This window comes from Scomber japonicus, chromosome 21, assembly GCF_027409825.1.
Source record: "Scomber japonicus isolate fScoJap1 chromosome 21, fScoJap1.pri, whole genome shotgun sequence".
Classification (NCBI taxonomy): Eukaryota; Metazoa; Chordata; class Actinopteri; order Scombriformes; family Scombridae; genus Scomber; species Scomber japonicus.
In genome coordinates, this window is record NC_070598.1 from 22,454,630 (window position 1) to 22,472,741 (window position 18,112).

General features: G+C 38.8%; 1 protein-coding gene across 1 annotated transcript in view; it reads right to left on the reverse strand.

Annotated features, from left to right (window-relative positions):
* zcchc2 (zinc finger, CCHC domain containing 2) overlaps positions 1–7,950 on the reverse strand; it is a 30,958-nt gene extending 23,008 nt beyond the window's left edge. The window contains exons 1-3 of the mRNA XM_053342212.1: positions 7,034–7,950; positions 1,591–1,711; positions 1,268–1,338 (exon numbers count right to left, since the gene is read on the reverse strand). Of these exons, the coding sequence (XP_053198187.1) occupies positions 1,268–1,338; positions 1,591–1,711; positions 7,034–7,825 (984 nt within the window). The 5' untranslated portion in view covers positions 7,826–7,950. The remainder of the gene's footprint in view (positions 1–1,267; positions 1,339–1,590; positions 1,712–7,033) is intronic.
* Between the last annotated feature and the right edge of the window lie 10,162 nt (positions 7,951–18,112).

Here is an 18,112-nt window from a genome sequence, read left to right on the forward strand (position 1 = left end):
TCTTGTTTGCTACTGCTGATTGCTACTCCACTCTGCTAACATAAGCGTCTGAGTGATGGTGTAGAAAGCTCACAATATACTTCATACACTGCCCTCACAGCTCAGTTCCGCCTTTTTCATTCCGTCAATATCATGTCATTTACTAACATTTAGAAAATCAATTTGTGACATCCATAAATCAATGCAGAATCACCTACATCCACATCACAATGCATCTATTGATCATTTTTTCCACCACCCCTTATCTCGACTTACTTTTGCAACCAAAAAATACATATATATATATTTTCACAAGATTTACAACGAGAACAACGTATAGACAGAAACAGCAAAAGGAAATATGCACAGAATCATAATAACTGAGTAAATAAAATATATAGTAATGACAAAAAAATTAAAAATAAAACACAATATGTGTCTGAAAGGTAACTTCCTACACAGATGGATATTTCAACATCTAATTGCCTGCATTGAAATTGTCTTTTGAAACTGTCTCTTGCCCGTCACAGCTAAACCTTAACCTGCACGGACAAGTACAATGTGTTTACTAGTGCTGATGCAACATACAGCAATCCTGTTCAACCTAAACATAAATGTCACCATGGTGGAGATTTTAAAAAAAGCCTTCCCTCCAGGCTGCCAGGAGGGACAAAGTGATGAGTATAAATACAAGTAGCAGATAACTATCAGAAAGACACTTTATGCACAAACTAGCATATAAAGGCTGTTCTCAAATGATGGTGAATAGGTGGGTCTATGTTCAGCACCAAAACAACAGCAGTGCAAGTTGTTGACTAATAAATAACGCATCACCACATGCTTTGTTAAGACTGTATGAACTCAACAATGCCGCAGCAGGGAGCCTGAATCTCCTACTCTGTAAACAGGGGTCAGTCTGTGAACACAGAATCGGACTGACAGAGTCTGTGTGAAAATACCATCGTCTCTATGTGCCTCCAATGTGGCCCTGAGGTTTACTGTGTTCACTTTCATTAGTCAGAAGATTTTCTGGCACGATGTCAAGCTGTCGTTATGCTAACTGGTTGCTGCAGTTTTTGAGTGCGGCAAACTGGCTGTAACCCAAAGCTGAGAGCGCTCACACAGCAAGGTGTCAGCAGCGGAGCAGCAAAGCAAGAAATTGTGTGTTTGGTGCCCGGCAGGTACACTGAAGAAACTGAAGATGCCAAAGAAACATGCTGAAACACTTCCCACAGCCCTGTGCACTTTAAGTAGAGGTGTTTGTATGTGGGGGGTTGAGGTTACCTACCTCAAAGTTGTATTCCTTGTCTATCCTGGTCCGAGAGATGCCCCTGAGAACAATTCCCTCTATATGCACCGCTGCAATACAAGAGAGCATTAATAAACACCTGTATTATCACTAACAAGTATGTGTCAACAGAAAGAAAATTAAAACCATTAGACTAAACTATAGGATGACTTTCTACATGTCCAGATTTACCATTAAACTTGTGCAGTCTTTATTCTCAGACTCTCTAATAGATCAATGTAAATCAAACAAACTACTCTCTTGATGTGGCAGATGATGACATTTATTTATGAACGTATAGTATGCGCACTGTTTCCACTCACCTTCTCTTTGCGTTGCCCAGCGGCTTGAGCGTCGGCTCTGGCAAGGAGGGTGGGAGTCCGTACAATCCCCCATACCAAGAGCTGAGGAGGGCAGGTAGTCCACCTTCTGGCCCATCAGTTCCTGGAGATGGGAAAAAAAACACACTATAAGTTAGTTACTAGCTCATTCTGGCTCCTTTTAAAGTTTGATCTTAGCACACTTATTATGCGTTTCACAGGTTTCGTGTTTGGCTAATCATTAGACACATTGCCAAAATGCATCTTTCCTTGATGTTCTGTAAAATCATGCCAGTGGTATCTAAGATATCAGAGTTAAGTAAATTATTTGAAGAACACACAAGAAAGCTTTCATTAGGTAAGTCCCTGCACATTTCTAATGCTGGAGCCCAGTGCAAAGATAGATCATTCCCTATGTTTTGTCATCCTCAGACGTGATATTACCTGTGAGACCATGTCTGAGAGACAGAGAGAGAGCTTCAAAAGTGGTTTGTTAAATTATTGGAGATTTTTAGAAATAGAAACCCCCCACCCCAATATTTTCTACTATATTATTCAGCCTCTCTGTAACTGTAGTAACATAGAGTTCTAGCATACACAGTGGATGTGATTAAACAGCCCAAAGTCAATTTATTGATCTCTGATGAGACAACAGGTATGTCATCCAGGTAAACACAGCCTGTGTCAGCCTGTCTGACAGTCATGAGGCGTAGAGCAGGGATTATATAAACTATAATAATACTACAATGATGATGTTATGCGGGTGTAATGTCTACCATTTGTTTCTGTGTGTTAGCATACCACATTTTTCTAAGTAGAACTAAAAACAAACTAGAGCTGAGGCTGATGGGAATGTCATGAGTTCTGGAGGTTTGGTTTAGATGGACATTCACGTCAAAGTTAGTACAGTTCATGCACTTGAGACCATGAATGTACCAAATTTAATGACTGGTCCAATAGTTGTCAAGACATTTCAATGAAAAACTAAAAAGTTAACCTTGGGGTGGCACTGAGAGAAAGTCATAAGAAACTGTCCTCCAAGAACCTTAGATATCTGTTGATTATTTCATGTTAACAGTTGTTAAGATATTTCACTATGAACCATAAATGTCAACCTGTTGGTGTCTAGACAGGAAACTTCAAGGGTTTCCAGAGTCAGAAGGATCCATCCTCTGTGGACCATGAATGTACTGAATTTCACAATTCATCCAATAGTTGTCAAGATATTTCAATAAACTAAAAAGTCAACCCCGGGGTAGCACTAGACAAGACGGAAGAGCACCACCAAAGCCTTAGAAACTGTCCATCAATATCTGTTGATCATTTCTTAGTGGTTAGTTGTTAAGATATTTCACTTTGAACCACAAATGCCAGCTTGTTGTTGACTCCAGAGGAAAATTCAATGGTTTCCAGAGATCCATCCTCTGGGGACCATGACTGCCTGTAGACAATTTCACAACAATCCATCTACTAGCTGTTGAAATATTTAAGTCTGGACCAAAGTAGACCACCCAACTTTACCATCCCTGAAGCTAAGCCACCAGCATGGATAAAAACCAGTAACCACGGTACGGTCACAACCTTCCTCTCACTCACTGTCAGCCTTGGCCACATTTGACAGTGCCACAGTCCAGACACTGAACAGCCCTCTAAAAATGGCGAGTGTGATTTTATTAAGAGCAGTGCATCTTCGCCACACATGGCCCCCACTCACAGTGATGTCAACTTCTCGGGTTAATCTAGAACAGAGACAGTCCTGCAACTCGTACCAGCTGGACCTCTGTTTGAAGGTACGTTTGTTGGGTAGAGTAAGCGTAAAAAAAAGATAAATATAAGGCACATTTACTGGTACATAATTTCAATTATGTTTAAGTTGTTTTTAATCAGCAGTTTTTCCATGACACTACTGATGGGAGTTATTTATAAATGAATACTGGTGGATCCAATCATTATTTAATTGATTAGGCATCCATAATGTAAACTGCCACATGTACCGCATGTGTTGTGACACTTGTGGGTTAGGTTTTTCCATGTGCTCGTCAGAAGCGCTGACACTCGAGAGTCACTTCTGAACAGCACTGCATTCCTAACATTACTTCAGATTATAGAAGTGATTTTCCTATGTGTGCGTACAATGTTCAAATTTACACATGGACTTATAGAGGGGCAAAGAGATTAATGTAAATGATAGTTAAACAGAAACAACCATCAGAATATCTCAAATGGTTTCTATATGCCAATTCTAGGAAACTATATATGTTACTAAAGAGGCTGAGACAACACCAAATACTAGCCACTGGGTATAAAGTTACAGTTACCAATTTCAGTTCTTCAATTGTGTGTCCCATTGGCAATTTTGTAATATAATCATATGAATATTGGGACGGCGAGGCGGTTCAGTGGTTGGATTCGGACCAACCGGCCAACTGACGCCCTTCTGTGTGAAGTTTGTATGTTCTCCCTGTGCCTATGTGGGTTCTTTCTGGAGTGCTCCGGCTTCCTACCACAGACCAAAAACACATAGGGTTGGTTGATTGGTGACTCTAAATTGCCCATTCGTGTGAATGTGAGTGTGAATGGTTGCCTGTCTCTATACTATAAATTAGCCTTGTGATTGTGACTGACATGTGACCTGTCCAGGGTGTCAGCTGAGATTGACTCCAGCTCCTCCATGACCCTCTACAGGATAGGCAGTAAAGTAAAAATGAACAAATAAGTATGAATACATCTTTGGATACGTTTGCTTGATTGGCAGATGTCTCAGTCCTTGAGGTTGCCTTGCTCATCCGACATTAGACCCACACTGGCAACCCCCCCATCGCTCCACAAACCCAGACTCCAGGGACCAATTTAACAAGAGTTATCTGGATACCTTTGTGGAGAAAAAGCTCCAAAAAATACCCATGGAGCGTTAGCTGAGGTAGACTTGTTTGTTATGAGGTTCAGTTAGCATATTCAGTTCAACTGAATGAACCTGCTTTGTGTTAGAGACACCTGGTTTCTTAATATGCATTTAAGGACGATACATCATAGTTTGTTTACACTCTATGCTTTCCTGCAGGTAAATATAAGAGCCTAATGAGCTACTATATTACCTCCTAACACAATTTTTTTTTTGGGGTGGCAACTGGTAAACAACAGCAACATTATAATATTGTGTAACTAGATGTTTTCAATAGTCGGCCTTCCATTTTAGCAACAATGCTACTGAGCCTTAATACTGAAACCCTGCTTTCCTAACAGCGGCACAACCAGCAAGGAAACCAAACCAAAATTAACTGCACTATCTCCTGTATGCCCTGTAAATAAAGTCTCTCTAACCCATATGGTCTAGTTCTCAGGCTGGTCTTCATTACAAAACTTGTTTGCTTTTTGTTTTTTGCTCTGACGGCAGACAAGAGATCAAAAGATGAAATGGGAAACAGCTGCGTGAAAAAGCAGACAGGAGCTCAGTAGGTTTACTAATTTAGGTCATCGTCAGCTTGCCTGATCACTTTATTCTTAGATGATTCACATCAAGCAGAATCTGATGAAGAGTAACACGTCTGTTAAGTTTTCACTCCAATTAATTAGGTACTAGACAAGCTCAATGTCAGAGTAGATGTAATGTTCAGGATTTCAACAATATAATCTAACCCTGTTTTTTTGCACTGGAAATAATTAGTGTAATTAGCTGCTGTCCTGGTTGGTTGGACTGAAAACACATTGCACATATTTCAAAAGCTGCAAGTGAATCAGTACACTGTCAAACACCTGCTGCAGCGGAGCTACAGCACAGAGCAGCTGGGACTGGCAATCTGGAGGTGCAGGCTGTTGGCTAATTGGACAGTGTTGTCAGAACAGGAAGTGATGCTAAATCTTGATATAGTATGTTTAATAAAGAGCTTAATGATCCCCTCCAGACATGTTTTAAGATTTCTGTTAAACACTCTACTTTGTGTAATAATTTGTGTCTGATTTGGTTTTTCCACCAAAAACTTTTTTTCTCACTTATAAAATAGATTTAGCACATTTCTGTTCCAATAGTTATGACAAAGTTCATAAGATGTCTCTTTTTTTGGAGGGGAGTGTTGGTACCTTGGTGAGGACCTGTGGGATGTTTGCAGCGATTGTTGTGGTTTGTGGTGTGATCTTGTGGTTGCTGGCAAATATTAACGTATGTATCCAATTACATTATTATGCTTGTTGTAAATGTACTGTCTGGTTGCCTTGTGTTGTAGCCAGGGTTCCCACACATTTTTACCAATGAATTTTCAAAACTTTTCCGTAACTATTCCATAATATTTTACCCAATTTCAATTACTTTGAATTTAAGTAGTTTAACAAAGGTTTGACAAAGGGTCCTCCCCCAGAATATTTTTAACAGAGTAGATGTCATTTCCTGTATTCTGGTGCCTTTTAACAGGTATTTTGATTATGATCTCACTAAATGATGGGTGCATTTTGTAATTACATCCAGGGGAAGCGTTGACCCCAGGTCGCATATTAGAAGATATTAAAAAGCTAAATTTGGAAATTGATGATTTGTATATTCATATTAAATTAATCTACTGATTTTTGACATGGTAAAAGTGTGTGTGGGGGGTCCAAGTTCATGCAGCCTGTCTTAATACCTTTGATATGAGATCGGGCCATCCCTAATTCAAAACTTTTCCAAAACATTCACCTAATTCCAAACCATTTTCAGGACTGGAAAACAGTTTTTCTAATTTCATAATTTTTCCAGGAATTCCATGACTGTGGGAACTCTGTATAGCTTCCACTTGGAAAGTTAAATTAAAAAACGTTAAATGATTTTGTTAAAATCCTTAATATTGATGCCTTCACCCCAAAATTCCAGAATATCTAAGTATTGTTTTTGTTTTAATTTCAAAAATGTAATTGTTGCACACAAGATGTCTCCTCCTACTTCACTGTACATTCCATTCACAGTGGTTGTGCACTGGAGGCTTCAAGTTACCACATCACTCTTGTGTAAGTTGAATATCGGACCACCATCAGCTACACAACTTGTTGTGACGTCACAAATCCTGCTCCTAGGCCCACCGCTTAAAATCTGACCTTTTTCAGTCAGCTCCAAATAAAACTTTCCACTTCCAACAGATGAATATGAAACAAACTTTATCCTAACACCAGTCAGCACGATGAAACTCACACATTCAACTGAAGCAACAAGAACAAACAACATATTTTAGAGTGGAATGGGCAACTTTAACATCCACTTAGCCTGTTAGTTAATGACAGTCACCGCACAATGCATTTAACGTTACATAACGGGAGGCAACTGAGTCATAGCGGTATCCCATACATTTGAACATGGCTGGTGTAACCGGTTCAAACCACCGGCCCCGACTTTAACCAGCAGCTGGTGGTTGGGCTGTAACTTAAAGCCCTGCTATATGGAGGACAGCTCTAACGTTACTAACATGCGTTCACTGCTTATTACCGTCGTCTGGGCGTTTACTCCAAGCTGACTTTGACGTCTCTCCTCTTCTACGGCGAGCTCTATTTTGTCGAGCTGCCCTCGGACCACCTCCCGCTGGTGGAAATGGAAAGCTGGGTGTAGGGAGGCCATAGTGAACAGCAGCGCCAACTGCTCCAGAGCTCCTACCGCGGCGTCGTTAGAGGAGACGCCGCACGGCTGCTCTGTCCGTCCGGTCACACTCCCGCCCTGACACGGTGGGTGAACCGGGTGATCCCTGAACGGAGGAAGGGAGTAGTTTCTGTAGAACGAGGCCGGATCTACACGGCTCAGTATCCGATAGAGTATCCCGGCACACTCCCTCCTGTCAGACCCGAGGAGGGACAGGCAGACCAAGAGCTTGGATCTAACCACCGGGTCGATCACGTCCGTTAACAACCCCAAATCGCTCGGGCTATTAGCCCGAAACTCGAAATCCCGTAAAACATGATAGTCTTTTCTAGCCAGATCCTCTAAGTAAGATCCCAAAAAGCGGAGCTCCAGAGGCTGGCACATATGTAGCAGCCCGCACATGAACTCGACACGCTTAGCGGGGTTTAGATGTAGGCCGAACCACTCGAAAACTGTCTCCTTGTCCAGCTGGGGTGGGTGCACATGAGGTCTGGGCGAATCCTCCAGCCCGTCGGACACAGAGGAGAGGTGGGAGACCGCCCCGGGGATATGCTGCTGGTGCTCCGACCGATCCAGTGACTCGTCCTCGGCCGTCTCGTCGCCTCCTTCCTCGCCCGTTTTCATCGGTAGCTTCATCTTCAGCATTATCAGCGCTGCAAGAAAAGGGCTTCAAAAGTGGAAATGACGGGCTAATAGAACTACATTATTGACGACGTACACCCGTGTTGTAACGCTGGAAAGTAAAAAGACGAAGTGTCAAACGTTTAGCAGTGTTTTTACTGTTGGTTAACCATCTGACGCGGCGGTAGTACTGGAGCTTTCTGCTTTTTTTCCAAGCGTTACTTTCTTCTTCTACGGCTCATTTCCTGCAGAGTAGCTGTGTGCGGTCAGCCCGCTGCTGCCACCACCCGTTCGACTGCAGTACTGTGACCTACAATACATAATATCACTGCGATCTGACCTACAATACAGTAACAGGACTGCAACCTGACCAGCAATACAGTACTGCAGTTTAACCTACATTACTTTAATACTACTGCAATCTGACCAGAAATACTTTAATCTGACCATCAATACAGTAATATTACTGCTATCTGACCAACAATACATAATATTACTGCGATCTGACCAAAAATAAAGTAATATAATGGCAAACTTACCTACAATAACTTTTAATATAACTGCAATCTGCCCACATATACTTTAATATTACTGCAATTTGACAAACAATACCTTTAATATTACTGCGACTTTACCTACAATACAGTAATATTACTGTGATCAGACCAACAATACAGTATTACTGCGATATGAGCTACGATACAGTATTACTGCGATCTGAGCTACATGTGAACTGACCAACAATACCTTAAAATTAGTGATCTGACCTACAATACAGTAATATTATTGCAATCTCACCAGCGAAACCATAATCTGATCTACTATCCCGTAATATAACTCTGATCTGACCTACAATACAGTAATAGGCTATTTATGTGACCATACCAACATTCTGACTTAAAATACAGTGGCATTACTGTGATCTGACCTACAGTACAGTAACATTACTGTAATATGACCTACTACAGTATAGTAATATCACTGTGAACTGACCTGCAATGCAGTAATATTACTGTGATCTGGCTTAGTGACAGGTTTGTGCCAGCAAGAAGGAGATGTCATTTTGACATAATTACACTTTTTAATGGAAAAGACATCTCAGACACATATTATTGTTTAGTATTTTCGTATATCTTTATTCATATCTGGAAAGGATCTTAAAGAAACATAAGGAGGCTTTTGAAGTAGCTGTAATCATATGTTGCAATATTCAAGCATATGTAGAACACTATTTAGTAATATTACAAAAGAAATGGACAAATTGAACCAACATTTACAACTTTTGCTTTTAATTATAACTCACTTGTTTCTACTTATTATCAACAAGTATCCTACTCCAAGTGGTGAGTTAGTCACGTTGCATCTGCATTTAAAAGATTCATTTTTCCAACTGTCGCTTAAAGCAACAGTCAGTCTAAATGAACACTGGAACCTGTTTTTCTTGCAGTGATCATAATAGAAGATCCCTTCATAATACACTTACAATGTAAGTGATGGAAGACAAAATCCACAGTCCTCTGTCTGTGCAAATATGTATTTAAACATTTATCTTAAGCAAATATGCATCTTCAGTTGTCAAAATGAGTCAAACACAGTAGATGTCTTCCTCCATCACTTCCATTGAAAGCACACAATTGTCAATCCGAACAGGAGGAATGATCACTGTGAGGAAAACCTCTATCACTGTTCATATGTATACCTGACTGTTATTTTAAGACACACTTGATTGTGAACTCATCCTTTAAAGGATCTTTTTGAAAATAGTTGAGAAACATAAGTAGGCCATGTGGAGTAGCTGTGAATCATTAGTTGCAGTATTCAGGCATGTGTGACAGCCTATTTTGTGCTTTAATAACATGCCAAGTTAATGTGGTGTAATTGTGTAGTTGATTAGAAAATTTCACACAAGAATTGAGTTTAAAGCCTCCTTCCATTCAAAAAATGTGCAGAGTTTAACATTAGAAAGCTTTTTTTCCCCCACATTCATCTGCTGGAGGGTGAACATTTTGCAGTTTTTTTTACATCACAACTAATTTGGAGCCAATCATGGTCCAGTATACAACTAAGACCCCAGTGCACAAACACTGAGACATCGTGTATGTGTGTGTGTGTGTGTGTGTGTGTGTGTGTGTTTGTGTGTATGAAGAAAAAACACCTCATCAGACACTTTTTTATATCTAAAAATATTATCTAGATGTGATCCTCATAATTTGTTAAATATGAAACTTTTTACATTGAAACTTTAGATTTACATATATAAGTTTGCCTCTTTTATTAAATTATTTATTATTTCTATAATCAGCAGACTGTTGAAAATATGGCTAATGGGGTTTGTACCTACTTTCATATAGCCAATACTGCCCTCTAGTGAAAAAAGGTGACAATTACAGATAAAAGGAAACTAGATTATGTCTGCTTGTTGCAGCCTCACTGACTTCATATGTGTGTGAAAATGTGTTGATCAGTGACAGTGGCTGCTGGAATATTTGCTTAGACTGTATTTGAACAGCCAAAACAACTGCCTCCTTTTTATATAACCACATCTACTGCAGCTTAGTGCTGAGAGACGCCCACTGAACTGACCATGTGTGCAATAAAAGAGCTGTACTCCATTTCAAACAGAATAAAATATGATTAAAATTATTCATTCAGCATTAGTCTATAACATCATAGAAGTTACTTGCATATCTGGTTTTCATTAATTTTAATGATTCCATCTAAAGCTGTAACTCCCTCTTGTGATTGCTAAAAAGAGGCAACCGCTTTAATTCTCTGTGCTAAAAAAAAAAAAAGTCAAAAGGAGCAAGCTGTTTAATCTTTCCTCTAATGTTTTTATAATCCAGTGCTCTCTTGAATTCATTCCAAGTCCAGTGTATAAGAGCATAGAGTTAAAAACTGTACACCGTTTTACTGGATTAATAGATATGGTCAATTTTTTTGAACCATTGGACTTCAGGGACAGAGAATATGAAAATGGTTAATATTATGCTGCTGAAAGTGTGTTTAGTACATCTTCAGTATTTTAAGTCTTTTTGAAGTCTCTTAGAATAAATACAGTGGTGAAATTCAGTAAAACAGGATACCTACTGAGGATAATCTCTGCATGTAAGAAACAAAAACCTGCCTATGCCTCCAAAACTGAAGGGTGCTGACATTTCCTCAGCTCTCCTCTGCAATAAACAAAGGAAGGAAGTGAGGGAACATATTTTTTCTTTTCAATTTTTTTGCTGCTATTTTTTTTTTCGGAGCTCAGACTACCTTGGCACCAGCACAGAGAAAGTAGCAACCCTGCTCATAAGGGTCTCTGAGAACACCAACAGGGGGCAACACCAGCTCAGAGTTCCTCGTCCTGGTATGAAGATGGAGCCAGAAGCAGAAGCAGCAGCATCTCTCTGAGCTTCTGTTCAAAGATGCCACATGGAATGTAGTTTTGTTGTCCTGGGCAAAGCCCAAACTCTTTACTCTTGCTTAGAAAAACATGGCCTGCCATACACATAATTGACACTGTCCTCGCTGGTTCAGTCACTTCCAGGGAACTCCAGAGTAGTTTTTGTTGTTGATTTCACACAAGCCTTCTTGATAACAACTGAGCTAAAAGTTTCTTTTAAAGAAAAAGCTGGTAAGTGGACCTTGTGTTAAGCTTATTTTTTAAACCTGAGCTCAATTCTTTATTGGTAGTTTAAGATGAATCTAGCTTAAGGTTATCATGACCCTTTTAAAGTTGGCTTTATTAATGAACTCATGATCAGATATGGTGACTCCCTCATTATAAGCATCAATAGAACAACATTATAATTCAGAAGACAATGTTTAGACAATTAAAAAGCACACTCATGCCTTTTCTGCATGTGTAAAATAATATGAAAATTGATTTCAAGCGCAAAATAAAAGGATGAATACATATTAATATTACACATATGTTGGTCTACAGTACAATTCCATACATTTAAGATAAAATACAAATTTATTTGAGGAACTATTAGCTACAGATCAGAGCAGTCAGCTAAAAATGTGATATGATGTCCACTTACTAGCCTTTTCCAGAGCTTTCAACCACATCCCAGGTTTCCTCAGCAGATCCACTGAAAAGAAAAGCTCGTAAGAAAAGCTCGAGATAAGATTTTTGTTTGTTTGTTGTTTTTGTTAATAAGAAGAATTGACTTTCAAGGCCAGGTCAACTTCAAATTTTCTGATGATAAACAGAAGGAAAACATTCTAAATATATATGTTATGTATATGTTATTATAAGGTACATTTACATGTTTGCAACCATAAATGTGCAAACATGTAAATGTATTCAGTCAGTTTTAATTCCATTTGAGTCATTCGGTGTTTAAATCACTACAGTCAGTGATTCAACATGTCACACGTGCAATTTTGGTTCTTGTGCGGAGCCTGTAATTTAATTAAAGCTCTGCACAGCTGCAGTAGAAACACACTGGCTGTTAAACCACAGAGCTGCACCAGCTTATCACATGACTACTGATCACTCCTTCAAATTTCCAAACATGCTTCCTTTATGTGCTTCCTTTACATAGGAGCATGCTGTCAGAGTAGCTGTTTGAGTTTAACATGTCATGTAAAATGTCATAAAATCATGTTTAACATTGAAATGAATGTCAGATGTTACCCAAAATAGTCAAAACTGAAAGTCAGACGCTAAAACACACAAACACTGTGGTGAATCCACACATCGGATATGTGTGTGTGTGTATGTGTGTATATCAAACATTGGACCCGCACTGGTCTCTGTAGTGTCACACACTGTGGTGAAACTAGCCACGGTTTATAAATGCTGCTCTGACACTCCTACCAAACCCTCTGCCAACCAGAGGGGAGGACTGTCACCACCAAGTCAGGACTTCCCTCTCTTCACCTTCTTCCTCACACAGCAACCTTCATCATTGCCTTCTTCCAGCTGAAACAGAAAGGTAAGGGCCTTCCATCACTTATTGACTGTATGTGCTGTTATACGGAAGCATTTTACAGAAGTTTTAGCATGCCTAAACTTGGAGTAGCAACTGTTAGAGAATAGATAAATGTTAAGAGGTGATTTTGTCATTTGTACATTAAACTAGTATCAAACTGGTGTTATATATAGAGAGACAGGGTTATACAAGCATTAATTAGATGTTTTACAAAATATAAGCAATCTCTGTTTAGGTTGGTGTACCACTTCATCTCTAGCTGTGTATAGAATATGTATATATATATATATCATCGCTGTTTTTTTTAGCCTTTTTAAAACTTAATGTTACCATGGCATGAGTTTGGTTTGGCCAGAAGTGACCAGCCATCAGGACAAAGAGAAGACAAGCTAAATATACAGTATAACTGCATACATCAACCTCTGTGATTATGGGTCAGAGAGGTCCTCTGCTTTAGGGCAAGGCAGCAGTCTCCCTCTCTCTTTTTTTCCGAGTCTTTTGGCATTTCAAAGGTATGGTGTTACTAAAGTCTGCAGCCTGAAATAACTTTGTGTTCTGTACTAATTACTGTACAACTACAGGATGAATTGGAAATTATGGAGAAGGTGTGTGTGGGATGGTATTTAAGACAAATGAGGGATTAAGCATCAAGTCATTTTTGGTTTGGGGCACATCATGAAAATATTATTTCATTATCTGTGATCTACATGCTATACCTGATGCTAAAATATTATGTTTCTGTACTTTTTGTGGGAGTAATTTGTGACATACTGTACTTTAAAGTGAGACTATTAGACTACACTTAAAAAGGTGGAATTCACATGGAGATGAGTTTTACCTGTGCTAAATTCAAATTCAGTTTTGTTTGGTCTGGTGTGACCAGCTTATGGTGGTTAACATGCAGAGTTGTGGGGAGCACGGAAATATCCTACTTAAGTAGAAATGCTGCTATTTGATTGATATTGTACTCAAGTAAAGGGAAAAGTACTTGACTCACCAAAAGTAGCTCACTAAAAAAGTACTGAAAGTAAAAGTTATTTAATTACTCCCCAAGGTTACCTTACACATGCATCCATGCAATCAACTGGAAAATTAATAGAGGTGTGTTAAACGTTTAGCTATTTCTGATATAGCGATAGCGATATGGCCAAAATCTCATATCCAGACCATTTCATGTTCCCATAGCGATACCTATCCCAATACATTTGAATTCATTGAATAAATATTTGATCTGAGCAAAAAGTAAAACTACTGGCTTTCAAAAATAACAAAAACAAAACACTCAATTTATAGTAACGTTAGTACTATAAATTAATATGTAATATGTTTCTTCCACCTCTGTCAACTGGCTAATGTTAGCAGACTTAACATTTTGTGAGACTGACATTATTGAGTAAGTTCTCTCAGACTTTATGACTTTTCTTTACTTGAGCTACTTTTAGCTATAATACTTAGATTTAAAGGAGCATATCGATAGCCCTATCTGTGACCCTGTGTTCTCTATGTTATCCTGTTATTTGGTGACATAAATCCATCATCAGCAGAGAGCTGCCCTTTCAGTGATCCCACAGACATTTTTAAGTCTCCTGTAACTTTAAAACATTTTGGAGCACTGTGGTAGCCAAACAGTTACAGTGACTGCCACATAACCACAACCTCCTTCGACTCTGTCTAGGGATCTTTGTTGCGTGTCATGCCCCCGTCTCTTCCCTGTCCCCTACCTCTCCACTATCAGCTGTCGATTAAATACAAAAACATATCTCTTCCATCTATCTTTCCATTCTGCTCTTCATCGTGACTGCGTTATCTCTGAATGGCCAGTGGCAGTATGTAGAAATATTGGATTCAAATATTTTATTTTTATTTTGAGATCACAAAAATACCATTGGAAGTACACATTGCTGCTGAATGACAGGTGAAAACTAATGTTTCCATTTTTCATCTTACGTTATGTGTGTCTATATGGAATGAGGCCTCACTCAGTTTTGCGCTTGGTACCAATGTTGCCAGACTGGTTGTTTTTTTTTAACTGGGAGGACAAAAATGGTTCTTGTTGGCTTCTGATAATTTGGGCTACTTTTTGAAGCATTTGGGCAGTTTCTTCTGATTAAAAATGAAAGGCTACACTTCAGTGAACACTGAGATTGAGATGGATGCTGTTGCTGTGCCCAAACAAGAAGAGAATGACAGGGCTTTGCTCAACTCAACTATCTGTATTCAGTTTTAAGGTATAATTTTCAAATATGCAGACGGGACAGACACAGTAATGGCTATAAACTGATAAATATGTTAAGTGTCTATATACAGATATGTTGCAACATAAAATCTGTATGCATTTGTTATTTTAACAAAATATCTTCATTTCTTGCTTCAGACTCATTTTTTAATAATCTTCTAAACAGTCACTGGTGCCACTTTAGTAGCGACATTTTCATATGCTCGGAAATTCACCACAGCGAGCGTCACATCTGCATGTTAAACCACAGGCCTTATAAATCAATCCGCACTGTCACTTGCTTGATGATGCAATGATACAGTAAATATGATAATAATAATCTTGTGATGATTTACATGCAACTGAAAATAGATTGTCATACCGTAGTGACAAGAAAGAAAAACACTGCCTGGAAAGTAGTAAAACCACATTCAAGTTCTAAAAAAAACCATACAGCACGCTTTGGGAAATGGTCAACTATAAATAGTTAAGAGGCCTCAACATGCAAAATCACTGGTGTGGTCTTCGAAAGAAAGTATTTAATGGCATTCAATAGACCCTAAATGTCATAATATATTTATTACAAAGACCATAAAATGTTCTCAACCATCAGTAAGAAACGGATATAAGCATGGTAGGAAAATATATATACATTATTATATAGGTGGTACTGGCTATGCTCTCTGTAGTCATATTTGTTTCGTACACCAACCAAAGGCACTGAGCAGTCCCAGCAACATCTGTGCACAAGGAATGTTCTGTGGTGCTGAAGCCAGTGGAGCTGGTTGATGTGGTTGATGTGGTTGCTCTGCTGCACTTCTGGTTTGCCAAATGTAGAGTGAGGTTAGGAGGAATTCAGGTTCGGTACCCACCTATCCCCACTGTGTGTTTGTAATGACTAACGTGCTTTAAGATGAAAGAGGAGGCATGGTGCAAAGGATGTATAGATAGGTTTAAGGAAGAAGAAGAAGAAGAAGAAGAAAAAGAGTGTCTATGAAGGTTTTTTTGAGGATCCTGGTAGAGACACTTTTAGATATGGCGATTTTTAGGCATGTTGTCTCAGTGTTATTCACTTTGGCTCCACAGCCATAAGATTTTACTCTGGGTTTGTTCTACAGGTGTATAAACAAATATGCGCTCTGAACAGATACATAAAGCATCCAGATTTTTGCAGAAATATTCACCCCCCAGCAGACACAATCCCCAGACCTGTCACCAAAACGTCACACAAGGATAGACATCGGTACATCCTTTTATAAATCATATAAATAAGCTTTTATAGGCTTTTCATTTCAGATCTCACCCCATACTCATCAGATTCAGACTTTTTCTTATGTATAAAAGTAATGCAGATGATGTTTTGTCTGTACAGGTTGAACAGGAACTATTAGCAGTCAAAGTAGCACAATCTTTCATGATGCAGATTAACCAAAATGTAAACAAAAAGGCCAAAAACACAGAGATGTACTGAGGTTTAAGCTCAATAATCATATACTATAGTGAGTCAGTTCATCAGTGATGAATAAAGTTTCAATGATGTTTTACCTCATTATCTGATATTGAAGCCTGGTGACTTACCAATAGACTGAAGACTGATGTACCATGATTTTAACCCAAATCATGGTTTGGGATCACTTGTGGGGAGAGGGGTTAAAGTTACTTGTTTCTTAAAGTCGGAACAACCTTCATCAGCATGGCAGCAGTAAGTGTCACAGAAGTTTCAGAGTTTGACTGAAGTGAATAGTGGTCTCTTGCAGCAAAATCTACTAATTCCACTTTTTAAAGCTAGGATGTAACAAGCCACCTGACCTGCCACTCTAAGTGGGGAAATTAATCATCTAAACTGTGTCTCTTCTCACTATTTCTGGTACTGACAGTTTTAGTATAAATCTGAATACAGGCCCTTAAACTCTTAGTCTTTCCCTCCATGTTTTCTGATCAGTCAGATTGAAGTAACAGTCAGTCTTAATTTTCCTTTGGTATGACTGGGCGTGTGTCTATATACAGTATGTTTGTTGAACTGGAGACTGGTTAAAGGCGGTACTTTGACTTTGACACCATACAATGCTGGATAGATGAGTTAAGCGTGATTTTTTCCTCAAACAAACCATTCATTTTGTCCACTGCTTGTAAACGCATAATTTTCTTTTTTTTCATGTTTAACAATGCACAATCCTGTATTTGAGAAAACATTGCAGTGTTGGGGTAATTAATATAATTAAATCTACTCCTGTCTCTCAAGGAACAGTGACTGTAGTATCTAAATATATGATGATGTCATGGAACAACTGTGACTAACATTTACATAGTGGTGGGTTGTAATGGCCCAGTGCCAAGTGTAGAAAAATATACTACAGAGGCTCCAGAAATAAGTGGACACAGGTAATTTGCAGCTGATGTGAAGCTGATCACAACAGACATGCTCAGCTGGTTAGACAAGGCTTGTCTAACCATCATTCAAACTGAAGCTCTGCTCACGCTCCCCTCTTGAAGCCAGCTTACTTTTTCACAAAACGCAGAGATTGACAGTTTTTTTTAGAAAGTTTTTAGTGTACAATAATAAGTGATTCACATTGCTTTCTTGTATCTTTCTCCTAGTTTCTGGTGCCTGTTTTGCCGACCAAAAGTCTTCTTGTCTTGGAAAAAATCCAACATAGTGGTTCAGACAAAGCAAGAGCAGCACATTGATTCCTATATAAAGGCCAGGATCTAGCTATTTATTGTGTAAAGCACAGGTATGTATGACGGCATTAATAATGGCTGAATTCCTTTTAGCTGCTTCAGTTTCATGGTGCTGGTATTGTGAATGCTGGCCCCCTGTTACACTGTCATGACTTACTTGGACACCTGAATAGAACAAAGCCATTGTTAATGATAATGGTAACACCTGTGCTTTTTTCTACAGTTAAAAAACAGCTCATTGTCAGATTAAATATAAAATTCCAGACAGCTGTTTAGGTGTTGACATGGCAGAGCTGAAAAAAACTTGGACTAATTAGATTGACATGTTGCAGAAATAAGAAAAAAAGGACACATGGTAATGAGTAACAAATGTCAGAGAACATGAAATAAAGGCAACAAAGTAATTATATTATTGTAACCAGCAGTCAGCAGATGTTTAACAAACTAAACTTTAACTCATAGTAGCCCACCACCATCTATTTAAAG